Source organism: Cardiocondyla obscurior, linkage group LG11, assembly GCF_019399895.1.
Source record: "Cardiocondyla obscurior isolate alpha-2009 linkage group LG11, Cobs3.1, whole genome shotgun sequence".
Taxonomy (NCBI): domain Eukaryota; kingdom Metazoa; phylum Arthropoda; class Insecta; order Hymenoptera; family Formicidae; genus Cardiocondyla; species Cardiocondyla obscurior.
In genome coordinates this window covers 2288564-2301131 of record NC_091874.1, presented here as the reverse complement: position 1 = coordinate 2301131, position 12568 = coordinate 2288564, and the positions used below count along the sequence as shown (strand labels likewise).

Below are 12568 nucleotides of genomic sequence, written 5' to 3'. Positions count from 1 at the left end.
GCCACGACTTTCGGAATCGTTTATCAATACGCTCGACGGCTTGCGTTATCGTTATCATACGCATTCTCGTCGCCGAGACACAGCCAGGGGTTGCGAACGTGTGTGTGCACGTCCCGTATGATTCACGTTTACAAAATTGGATCGCGTGATCGACGGGGGCGAAAAAGAGCAGGAGAAAACGTAAACAGTCTCGGGAAAGAGCGATAGGTAATATTGCGTCGTTTTCATTCATGGATAAGCAAATGGCCATCCCGCGCACACATAGAGAAGAAGCCTCCACAGTTTTTTAAGAGAGATTTAATCGTGTCTCTGTACACATCGTTGCATTCGGCCCTTCGAGAGTCAAAGTAGAGTGTACGCACGTGTGAGCAATCACCATGCAGTAGCCACAGATCAAACAAGTGACCGATGCATAGATAAAAATATATAAGCAATATTGATAAAAATGTAACGATACAATATTACTTTCCCGCTCGAGACAATACATGACATTTATCTTTACAGTATCTATTGCTTTAAACACATATCGGTCATAAATATATATTTATATTATAATTATATGTGCGTATTTACCGCTGTAAAAATCTGTTGTTCAATAATCGACCACGCTTACGTCATTTTATCGAAGGCACGCATAATTACAGAGATAAATTTTAAAAATATAAATGTTGAAACGGATGAAAATTATGTAAAGTTTAAATCTTGTTTGTGAATGTCCTTGAAATTTTCACGATTCATTTTGTTGAAAATATAATTGTACAATTCATTGATTCACATATCTAGCCTAAATATATAAAGGCACCAATTAAATCGTTATTCATCATCTTAATTGTTTTTCATACCGTCAAAATTTCTAGCAAAAATGTTTGCTTGGCAGTCTTCTATATTCGTCGTATACAACTTCTATATACAACAAGATTGTCATTAAGGATCCTCTTTTTCTGCCTAAAGTGGATACGGATGTAGCAAACTAAAATCACTTTGGTGGAGTATCAGTCAATCTCGTACTTCCGGTCGGTACGCCGCCACTATGGAGCATCAGTTCCTCTTTCATATAAAACATCACAATTTCTTCCACCGTCGAGAAAGACGGCTCGTTCACTTTCGCGGAGCCCAATGCGTATCTAAATAATTTTTTTAATTATTTTATATTATTATTACAAATTTTATTTATAATAATAAATTAATAAAAACATATTGACGATGTTGCTTGCAAGTTGTATATTAAATTTTTTATATCTCCCCTTTGCTAACAAATAAATAAAGTAAAGTGGAGTATAAAAATTTTGCTTAATTATTCATTATATTAATACAATTACCATAATTTTTCTCATAACATATAAAAAATTAGGTTATTGAATTAAAATTAGAACGTCGAGTAAAAGATAATGCCGATTAAATGATGAAAGGTATCTTAATAAAAAACAAACCAATAAAATTAATAAGCAAAGTTTGTACCTATTATCATTTCTTTTTCTGACCGGAACATTGTAAACTCTATCCTTGTACCAGAGAACTAAAGCCAAGGGATTGCCGGGATTTGTCGTCGACGGTCTCAAGAGAAAATATCCATCTTGCGGATTACTATAAGTGTTTTCTGAAAATATATAATTTAATGTACACATTTTCCATTAACAATATTCCCTATTTAAAAAGATGTAGATATTTTACTGCTGTCGGAATTTTAATTTATATAATAAAAAAAATTAAATACATACGATCTTTAATAAGATTAATTGCTTGTTCCCTTGTAATATTATGAAACCATGGCTTGTCCACGATGGATTGTCTTTCGGGTGGCGGTGGTAACGGTCTCGTGGCTCTCTCGGTTAACAGCGCAGTGCTACTGCAGTTAAGAGGTAACGTGGCTGATTTCTTATCCGGCGATCGCTCTGCAAACATGTAAGAAGATTAACATTAATATACAAACAAATATAAATTAATATAATAATTGCCACTTATTCACATATATAACATTTAAACTTTCTCGCTAAAGTACAACTCAATCACGTTACTAACTTGCTAAATTAAGCCGAGCTTGTGTAAGAGTCTCCTGTGTCAAACAATCCGAAAGACTCGTTTGTCGGCGTAACGCCGTATTGAGCGGTACATTTCGCTTCGTATCGCTAATTATAGTTGCCATTATGTCGCAAATTCGTCACGTTTAGCTAATCACGAGTTACATTTAGATGTCTGTGATGAATACAATATCGCAGGCTTTTCTATTATTTAAAGATGTATCTTTTATAGATGCACCGCGAAACACGCTTGACACGCGATACGATCGTCACTGGAATCTCGGTGAAACTAACATTTAACTCGAGATCGAGCCTTTTAAAGCATCGCCCAAAAAAAAAGCGATGGTCAATCTCCGTTGGTCTCTCAGCGTGGGACATAGACGTATCCGAAGTACGTACAAGAATATCTTCCGTGAATCGAGTCGGGAGAACGATTCTACGCAGTAGTAGTGCAAGCAAAATCCGTCAAAAGTGGTCTTTCTTAAAACGAGATGGACTTTTCAGTAGCAAAGTATCCATCTGCAAGTACATTTTTATAAAGCTGTGTATATAAGCGATAATGATCAGCAATGAATTCCGACTGTTGAAATAAACATAAGAAAAAAGGTCTCGTGTCATTCTTATACTGAAGAACTTTACAGATTCAATAAACGAGACGAAATATACCTGAATAAATATGACGCTTATCTACATTATTTTGAAAGCTCGCGAGATTTCTGGCGATTATCATATTTAAGAAATTTATTTATCGATATCACAATGAAAATCTGATCTTTTCTTTCAAATATGAATGATATCGCAAATGTTAATTACAATTTTTCTCAATATTGTAAAAACACATTAAACTTAATGCCAAACAATGTATGACATTATATAAAAAAATAATGTATGCGGAAAGCGAAAGATTAATTATCAAAATCTATTTCCGTCCGGCGGCTGAGGTTCGACGACCTTCGGCGAATGAAGAGGGAACAGATGTTCTATTAGCGCAGCATTCTCACATTGCACCGCGATCATATGAGCCGTTTATAAGCTAATTTAATTAACTCCGCCTTTTGGGTTTTTAAAAATTTTTTTTTTAATTTAATGTCAAAGCAGTTGATTGACGCTTAACATCAATGCTCAGCATATTTTCTTTACTTTATTTTTACGGAAACAGTCCATTTGGCAAACAAGTGATTATACGACACCGGCAAATAGAGCTGCGTCGTTAAAGAATGCGTTGTTTAACCGATCTGTGTACCTGGCGGCTCGGGTGGTTGTGAATAACAACACGTGGACAGGTCTCTCTTGATTCGCACTATCATATCAGCAACCTCATCAGCCAGGCGCGTGCCTAGACCTTCAAGAAGATGTTTGCTCAGCCGCAAGTAAAAACAGGAACACATTCCATTACCCGTTGTTTCACCCTCTCGATTCTCGTATCGAATTTTACTGCACGCTTATCGCGATTCTTAATAGACACCTTCGCACGTGATAAGGATAGTGTTCGTTATATTTTATCTTATTTTTCTATCCGTGTGTTATGGCTGTCTTTCTTTTCCAAATAATTTCACGTATATTGCTGTTGTACCGGCTACGTGAGAATGCAGTCTCTCTGCCTCGGGATTTCACTGACAAAATCGATGTGTCGCACTATCGCCTCACGTTCGAATTGAGCACTCCGTAGTAATTTATTTCGTTGGTCCCGACTGATGCCCGGAATCTTTTATTCATATTGAAGATCAAGGGTCTCGACTTTCGCATACAAAAAGTACCGCAGCTTCCAAATAATTGCAACAATGTTGTTGACATACTGTAACAAAAATAACACACTATTCTACGCCGTGCGATTGTCACAAAGAGAGAACGGTTTACGTTGATCCGGTCTTGATGGCAGTGGCCGATACACGACTGCCTGCAATATCGCAATGATGATGTGCATCAAGTTGCATGGGAACCAACGATAAGCAACATTTGCCGAACATATGCTGAGAATTTCTTACGAGCGAACCTGCGCTGGTCTCGTGTCTCGACTCTACGGTACTTATTTTTTCTCGTTCAATAAAATGTATACCGCACATCCACTTAAAATTTTATAACACTTTATATACCTCTGTGTAATATTTTTAATTGCTGGTTTAATCGCAATTTCTTTATAAAAGTAGACATACCTGTTTGTTTCTTCAACCTGGATCTGCTGGGAAAAGTCGAAGGTGGCTGAGGCGGCGATGGTTTGGCCGGCAAAGGAGGCGGTTCTTGTGCATCATTCGTCCTTTGAATAGAGCTCAGATAATCATTATCTTCTGGCTAATGCAATAAAATAATAAATAATTTATAAAATTTCGCACTTATAATCTTGAGAGAAGCGTTGAAGGCTTACCGCTTCCGTAATACATTCGTAGATCTCACAATCGTCTTCTTCCTCGTTACTCGTAATGCTGGGTGGCTTGTATACATTTTCAGCCGATCCTTGACGACCGCTGTGCAACGATTGCCTACTATCGGCTCGCGCAAGTTCGTTTTTTTGTTGAACCTGCTCAATGATGTACTTTAATGGCTCGTATCTCATTCTAACGTCATCGTCGCTCTCTTCCGTTTGTGTCGGCAAATTTGCAACAAGATCAAAATTTCTTAAAATAACCGGCGGTTTCAACAACTCCTTGTCGACTTCTTTTTTAATTTCCACGGATGTGCAATCCTTGCTTTTCTTAGGTTCTGGCGGCGGCGGCACACTCATTCTTTCTGAAAAATTAAATAATGCAATAATTTATTAATATAGTTATCCATATAAAAAAGTCAAGATCAAAAGAATTAAATTAAAGAGAACTAACTTTGTGCCTTCTGTTCATTAGAAACGCGTTCATGCGCTTTAACAGTGTTGTGCAGAAAAGACTTCTGTGGAGATTTTTTATCGGAAGCAGTCATCGGAATTCTTCTCAATGGTAGAGTTTCTGGTTTTGGTCTGATCTCCGGTTTCTTTGTCGTGTCATTTTTCCGCTTCAACTCCTCCAACTCCAACTTTAATTTTTCGGCTAGAGTCTTTTCCAATTCACTGTGCAGCCTCGAAACGTTTCTTGTGGGCGGTGGCTTCGTGTCTTGAAAATTCGCATAGATATTCTGCTCCTCGTTATGAGCAGGTTCGCAATTAGCGTAAGTCTCTTCCTCCTCCGATTTTATTATTTCCTTCGACGATGGTTGCGATGATACTTCGTTAATAAACATCCTATTATTCTGCAAAGACACCTTGTTCTTGACCAAACTTGGTTTTATAATTTCTTGCGTATCCTCAACAGAATTATTCTCCTCCGCCGTTTCATCCTCGAAGTCGGTTCCCCAGGAACCGCTGTCGCTCAAGTGATCATCGTTTTGTTGCGCTTCTACAGTTCTGTCCAGCAGATATTTCTCGGGGTTTTTGTTCAGCTCTTGAACAAACTCCCATAATTTTCTGTGTAAAATTTAATCGATATTAATCATTTTTGTTATTTAATAGCTAATAAATTTAACGAAAAAAGGATATTCTTTTAATATTTTGCAATAAGATTAAATCTTAAAAAAAAAGTAAAAAAAATAATTGAGCGAAAAGGGGACATGGTGCAAAACATTAAATCGACGCGAATGTGGAGTGAAATGATCGACTACAACCCACGCAGTAAAATTATGCATTTATGCACGACTTGGAGTCATCAAAGAATTATTCAGCCACGCAAAACGTATCGTTACCAACAGTTCGCGACACTATCTTTACAACAAGTCGACTTCTTGCCACTTTGTGTAAGTCAATTTTTTGATACCAAAAATTCAGTTTACGAAAGATAAAAATAGTTCCTAAAATAGCAAAATAAAAAGATCTTAAAACAAGTCAAGATTAAAACCACCCATTAACCGTAAAACAGGCGGCATTTTTCGTTAAAGAAATACCTAGTCAGGTTGTGCCCGAACTCTCTGATATTAAGTGTACAAACACTTGTAAACGGTATGTTAACGCGACGAGCCGTTTGCATGCTGAATAATTCGATACCGTTAAAAGAGAACGCGTTATGAAAGAAGATTGCGAGACACGATTCCGCGAAGTAGGGAAAAAGGAGCAGCGAAATTGAACGCTGCTCGGATAGAAGTAAAGCTGGATTTCGTTCTCTCACCCTATCAGTGGACGAGTGAGGTCACTCTTCCAAAGAGCCAGCTTCCCATCCGTCAAGTGCTGGAATAATTACAATTAATTAAGGCCCGGTTAAGAAAGCGCGCGCGCCGTCGTCGGCTGCCTCGAAACGTTGCTCCGTCGCAACCAGAAAAAAAAAAAAAAGCACATTCGCGCATTATTGATGAAAACGGGCAAACGAGCACGGCACGCGTGCCTCTCTAATTACATTAACCCAGCAATTACAAAAATTCATTCGGTCGACAAAAAATATTTTCGAGACAACAAAAATAAATTGGTGAAAATTGATAACCTGCGTCGAGAACTGTTGTACGTGTTCATAAATTCCGCAAGGTACATAAACCATTAAGATAAGATACGATAAGCGTAGCTATAATCTGGACAATTTTTTCTATGAACTATAATTAAATTCGTCTTTATAAAATATATTATATTCTATCTATTCGTTTCCAAGGTTAAAACAATTGTATGCAATCTCAAGACTTTTTAAATATTATTGATATGTACTTATTTATCAGTGTCTGTTGAAAATAATGTTTCCCGGTTTATTAAATAACGTAGAGTCGTATTATGAGACGCGACGTTTTTTAAGGCAACCTGTAGACTCGAGTAACTTGGGGGTCATCGACAGGAGCACCGGCGAGGCGTGGATCGGCGAATGAGACGAAATGCGTTCGAAATAGCCTCTTGGTAGTACAATGATTTCCTTACCAGTAGCTCATCGCCGTCGATCTGTCGTTTTATCACAGCCTTGCAACATTCCTCCAACCCGTTCTATAAAAGATAAAATCATTGACAGGATATTGATATTTATTATACACTCACACATTTGTATGCGTTATGTGTGCACGAGTCAATATGTATGTAAATATATGCACTGATATATAAAAATTGATAATTGTACGCAGAAAAAGAATACAAATAAAATTGATAAAAAAAAAATCAGAGGAAGCAGTGAAAGGAAGTAACATGTTAATTATATATAAAAAAAAGTTAACGTTATCAAAGTTACTTATAGATATAATATAAAGTTTTTACCCCGCTAACAGTAATTCTAAAACAGATAAGATAATGCACTTCCTAAAATGACTATTTATTCTATTGCATTCCTGCCGCATGAGCTGTTATTCCTTTTCAATGACCTCTTTGGAATTTTTTTTTAAACGCCTCTTCTTTCTCCTCTCTTTCAAAAATTCATTTACGTTAATGTACTTTTCTGCCATGCGGTATGTTGACCGCAAGGAAGACGTCTGGGTCCGGTAGCATTTTTTTGAGCGAGTCTCGAGAGAAGAGTACAATAATTTCCTCAAATAAACGCTTCGGTGAGGAATGCTGTGAAAGTCACGCTGGCGCTAAACAAAAAATGCTAAGTGCGTCCGTCCTTTTCGCCGGTTCGAGTTCTTCAAAAGCGTCCTTAATGCGCGAAAAATCAGTGCTCTCTTCTAAAGCGCTCGTCCTAAAGAGAACAGAGTTCTCTTGCAGTGATCCCGAATATCCGTTATTTTTCCTTACACCGGGATCAGATTTCCCGGCATGTGGCTACTGACTCGAATATAATGCGTTTCTAGAGACAGGTGAAAAGTCGTGAGAGTCGCAAGTGAAGGAGAAAACTGACGGGGGTCGACAACCTCGGCCCAATTGTTGGAAAATCGGCCGAGAATCCTGGCGGGCCACCCGCGCGTCGCGCTCGATGAGCTTTCCTCTCCATCGAGTCGCTATAAATACCCGCGTATTTACCGTGTCTCCGACACGCACGTGTGTCCCGTGTCTTGCTCTCTCCCTCCCTCCCTCTCTCTCTCTCTCTTTCATTCTTCCGCGGCGAACTTCACTCACCTTGCGCAACAGGCGCAGCACCCTTTCCGTGTCCCAGGCGGAGATGTCGTCGAAGGCATCGGCCGGCTTCCCGGACATCGTGCGCGAGGAACGGAATAGAGGGGAAAAAGAAAAAAAAAAAAGTTGACCGCGCTCACGTTCGCCGCCCGGTGGCGTCCGCGACTCTGCATCCAGGCTTTTAGCGCTCGCCGCACGACCTGCGTCGGCTGCGTCGGTTGCGTCTGACTCAGTCTGACCAGTCTGACTGACACTTCTGACAGATTCTCTACCTCCCAGTTCTCCCACTGTCCTTACCGCTCTCGCTCCCGTTCTCTCCACGACGGCCATGGTCAGTGAACCTCGTGACCACTCTGGCCAGTGGCCGTTCGCGCGATTGGTCAATTTCCCGCGACTCCCGTAGCACACCTGCGTCGCTAGGGCCATCTCGTGGCGAACGAGAGGCCTCTCTACTCCCCCGCGTCTTTGGCTGTAATAAATATTAATTATTATTATGTATATTGTTACGACATTATTATTAAGTATTAATATTTATTAATAATTAATGAATGACCCACGCCTGGTTCATTTTTGATACACAATTGTCGTGATTTCAATTCGGATGACTCTTCAATGATTAATCTGCTGAATTCTTTTTTAAAAAAAAAAAAAAAATTAAGAACACTTTTATAAATGATATAAAATGAGTAAAAGATTGCTCGATGAATTGTCGAAGAGGTAAATCCCTCTTTGAGAGAGAAAGGCAGGAAAAGTGAGTCACACAGTTCGTGATCCGCCTTCGCGGTTGCGAAACGAAATTTCCGCAATCGTTGCTTTTAACACAGTTCTCAGGAAACAAGATCGCGAATGAGAAAACCTACGCGATTTGATTCAGGATTTTTGAACCAAGTTAATCAGACCACGACTTACTTTAATTAAGTCCTCGTGAAATTAATCTTTATACATGACCGTCGCGCATATGAATAAAATTTCACGGTGCATTACGATTTTACAATTTCGTTCTGCACAAATTATAATTATATATCTTATCTATTAAATTAAACGTACTACTTTAATCTAAAATGCAACTCCTACGAAAACGAACAAACAACTATCTCCTAATAATATTAATTAATTACTATATAAAATATCAAAATCTATTAATTATTAATTAAAGCTTGAAATGCTTGTAATCTTTAAGAATAAACGTTATCCGATTTTTCATGAGTTCCGATTTAAATAGAGTCCTTTTTATTGCAAATATTTTCAATATTAAAATCAAGTTCTTTTTATTTTTTGTTACGCTGATTATACTGTACTTTTGTTACTTTCTTTTGTCGCTCGAAAAGTTCGATCGGTCGGCGGTGATTTCGGGCGGAAGTTTCGTTGGTTTCGCCGCGATTGCGCCGGAGATGTAAGTAGATGTAAGTCCGCAGCCATGAGAGCGACTCCGGTGATCGCGTAGCTGATTTTTGCATTTTTGTGCATCGGGTTCCAGTGGAAAACTCCCGAGCGATACTCCTTGCGAGCCAGGTAACCAGAAGCGGATGACGCGATGGCCGTCATCGAGCTGACAACGGAGCAGGCGTTTGACGACCTCGTCAAGTAAGTACTCGTGATACCGCCGATCAACAAAAACCTTATAACCTCTTTACATACTTGAACACTTCCCGCAAGTCCTCGGCGATCTTCTGCTTTTTTTCCCTTGGATATTTGTCGTCGGAATCACCGTCGAATAAATTCTTAGAAACTCCACTCTATTCCTAAGATATATTTTTTTTAATTACATTTAAATCTAAAAAATTAAAATCTGATTGCAATCCTAATTTTATGAGTTTTATTTTTAAATTGATAAGAAAAGATGTTATCTGTATGTTTTTGCAAAAGAGATACAGTAAGTTATGTAACAAATACTTACTATTCTTCTGTGATTTGTTTCATGTATTTTATGAGTATATTTTGTTATAGGTCCAAGGAACTTTCAGTCGTACACTTCTTCGCACCATGGGCCGAGCAATGTTCCCAAGTGGACGACGTGCTCGGGGAGATGAGCAAACTCGAGCAGAACAAGGAGGTTAAGTTTGCCAAGATTGAGGCGGAAAATGTTCCTGAGGTGTCTCTGAAATCTGGAGTTGCTGTTGTTCCGACCGTACTTTTGTTACGAAACAGCAATGTTATAGGCAGAGTGGACGGTGCCGACGTTTCGGCGTTGACTGAGAAAGTGAAGCATCACCTGAGCAACAAAGACTCGCTGCTGCTCGACGCCGCCAAGGCGAAGGAGTCCCTCGAGGACAGGCTGAAGAAGCTTGTAAACCAGGCGCCGTGCATGCTGTTCATGAAAGGGAGTCCCGCGAATCCTCGGTGTGGTTTCTCTAGAACAATCGTTTCCATCCTAGATAATTACAAGACGGATTACAAATCGTTCGACATACTGCAGGACAACGATGTCAGGGAAGGACTTAAAAAATTTAGTAATTGGCCGACGTATCCGCAATTATATCTGAACGGGGAATTAATTGGTGGACTGGACATAGTGAAAGAAATGAACGAGTCGGGCGAACTAGAAAGTATGCTACCAAAGAAAGAAAGTGTCGACGCCAATTAGGTTCACCGTTTGAATGAAATTTTATTTCACATAAATTAATATTATTTTTTTCAAGCGATTACTACCTTCGTCTGTTATCTCTTTAACGTTATTTTATATTCTACATTTAAAATTATTTCCTTATTGGCACGATTAAATGTTACAGTTGAATATGATTAATATTCCGTTATTGCAAAACCAACTCATTCACTTGACGTTTACAATTATATTTCGATATCTGAGGCGTATCTGGATAAAGATAAGAATCGAGTTCAAAAATCTGCCGACTATGATCAAATTGCTCTTATACAAAGCCATAAATTAGCCTACGTTTAACATTGTATACAAGAGAGAATTATAACAAAAAAATATGTCTTGAAATTGCCTATAAATTCCTCAAACATAATCTCCTTTATCACTTACGAACGTTATTTCATTATCGACGAAAATTCTACTTTTAATTTACACGTAAATATAAACGAAAATGAGATCGGCTTGTACTATTCTACTCCATTTACATTTTATTCTTTAACTTTATTGTTCAAATGAATTAACATTTATAATAATAGATAATTATAGATTAATATATTATTTTCACCATTTTCTTAAATTTGTCATCAAACCATATATATTTGTAATTGTCTGTAATATGTAAAGATATGTGAATGTCGCAATGTATGTACCAAGCTCCGGTCCACGAGTTTGTTAAACGTAAATAATTCGCAACAAGTCGATTATTCTTGCGAGAATTATCAGCTGATGAGACTTAAGTCACATGCAGTGTCATCTAACGTCGTTCGTACTAAAGTCGTACAACTTCGATCGTTAGATGGCACCAAAAGGCAATATTAGTTAGGGCATATTAGTATGGCCGTTCCTTCGCTTGTATTATCACCTGATCCGATTGCATCGTTTGCTTATCAATTATTAATAAGCCGTCGAAAGTCCATCCTTAAGGTATCAACATATATTTACGTAGTATATATATAGTATAGAAAATATAAGAAGCGAAATATCAATCGGGAAACATTTTTAGTAATGCGAACGCGAGCGGAATACACACGAGACAATTTATCAGCGTCGATACTATTGCAATCGCCGGCGCAATAACAAAATAATCGCACTAACAGAGCCGATAAACTGACCGAATTTTTCAATTATGCCAGAGGCGATAACGCGCGCGAAGATTCACGCAAACAAGCGATAATTCCTTCGTTGGGGTAACCGTCAAATGGCGTGAGGAAATGAATTCTCAAAGGAACGGGCGGCAATCACGCCGAGGCAAGATCGTCATCTCCCGAGATTACTTCCCGTTAATTCAGATTCTCGATTTCCCGCCTTCGGGTGCAGGGGCAAAGTTATAAAAATTGCTTGCACAGTTTCAAGAAACTTTTTTTTTCTATTTTCTCTCAACTTTTGCACGAACGGCGAATAGATGACGTGCGCCGCGCCTGTAATTCGATGACAACGACTTAATCGCGACGCCGGATCCATTCGCGAGAGCGCAACCTTTACCGCGAATTGAAAAATTGCCGCGATTGCCCGCGGTGGAAGAGGAGCGGAAATTGCTCGTGCCGCTCGAGATCGAGTTGCTTCGCAGCGTGCCGCTTACTTATTTTATTAATAAGCAAACGAAAAAGAGAACTTGTACGAATTCATTATCTATATCGCGACACGCGTTAGAACGACAGAGAAATTAGCGTTCAAAGATTTGGAAAGAGTCTAAATTTCGTTCTAAGAAGTAATGAATGTGCCAACATTAGACCGTGCAACTCATCTCCAATGTGTTTTAATGATTGTTTATTTTATTTTCTTTTTTTTTATTCCAGCGACGGCCACGCAAATGTCTTCACGTCGTGATAAAGCATGATGGACTGCTCGTCTTATCTGCCTTCGCGGCCAGCTGCGAAATCGGATCACGAAATGCGCGGGTTTCGCCTGTATTTATCTGTTCCGTCATCGATCCTTGGCAAGCACGAAGTAATCATCACGATTAAAGGCAAGTAACTTTAAGACAAT

At 38.8% G+C, this 12568-nt stretch overlaps 2 protein-coding genes and 1 long non-coding RNA gene across 3 annotated transcripts; 1 reads left to right on the top strand and 2 right to left on the bottom strand.

The window, feature by feature from the left end:
- Positions 1–193: 193 nt before the first annotated feature.
- LOC139106469 (lymphocyte cytosolic protein 2) lies at positions 194–8457 on the bottom strand. The gene is made up of 9 exons (XM_070663273.1): positions 7990–8457; positions 6868–6930; positions 6140–6198; positions 4832–5445; positions 4381–4742; positions 4172–4307; positions 1719–1892; positions 1459–1597; positions 194–1124 (listed from the first exon to the last, which is right to left on the bottom strand). Exons 1-9 carry the CDS (start codon positions 8410–8412, stop codon positions 977–979), a joined length of 2118 nt encoding a protein of 705 aa, XP_070519374.1. The 5' UTR covers positions 8413–8457; the 3' UTR covers positions 194–976.
- Positions 8458–9366: 909 nt separating this feature from the next.
- Positions 9367–10930, top strand: Grx3 (Glutaredoxin 3). The gene is made up of 2 exons (XM_070663296.1): positions 9367–9570; positions 9934–10930. The coding sequence occupies exons 1-2, from the start codon at positions 9521–9523 to the stop codon at positions 10568–10570; spliced, it is 687 nt and encodes a 228-aa protein (XP_070519397.1). The 5' UTR covers positions 9367–9520; the 3' UTR covers positions 10571–10930.
- On the bottom strand, positions 9435–9988 carry LOC139106483 (uncharacterized). The gene is made up of 2 exons (XR_011546365.1): positions 9884–9988; positions 9435–9728 (listed from the first exon to the last, which is right to left on the bottom strand). It is a non-coding gene; the product is annotated as an uncharacterized lncRNA (long non-coding RNA).
- Positions 10931–12568: the final 1638 nt, after the last annotated feature.

Bases quoted from the DNA above. Each gene is read 5' to 3' on its own strand.
- LOC139106469 (XM_070663273.1), bottom strand. From the start codon at position 8,412: ATGGCCCTAGCGACGCAGGTGTGCTACGGGAGTCGCGGGAAATTGACC. The intron at 6,931-7,989 runs GTGAGTGAAGTT...TATCTTTTATAG, and splicing joins TGCTGCGCCTGTTGCGCAAG to AACGGGTTGGAGGAATGTTG. The intron at 1,598-1,718 runs GTATGTATTTAA...ATATATTTTCAG, and splicing joins AATTAATCTTATTAAAGATC to AAAACACTTATAGTAATCCG.
- Grx3 (XM_070663296.1), top strand. From the start codon at position 9,521: ATGGCCGTCATCGAGCTGACAACGGAGCAGGCGTTTGACGACCTCGTC. The intron at 9,571-9,933 runs GTAAGTACTCGT...ATTTTGTTATAG, and splicing joins GCGTTTGACGACCTCGTCAA to GTCCAAGGAACTTTCAGTCG.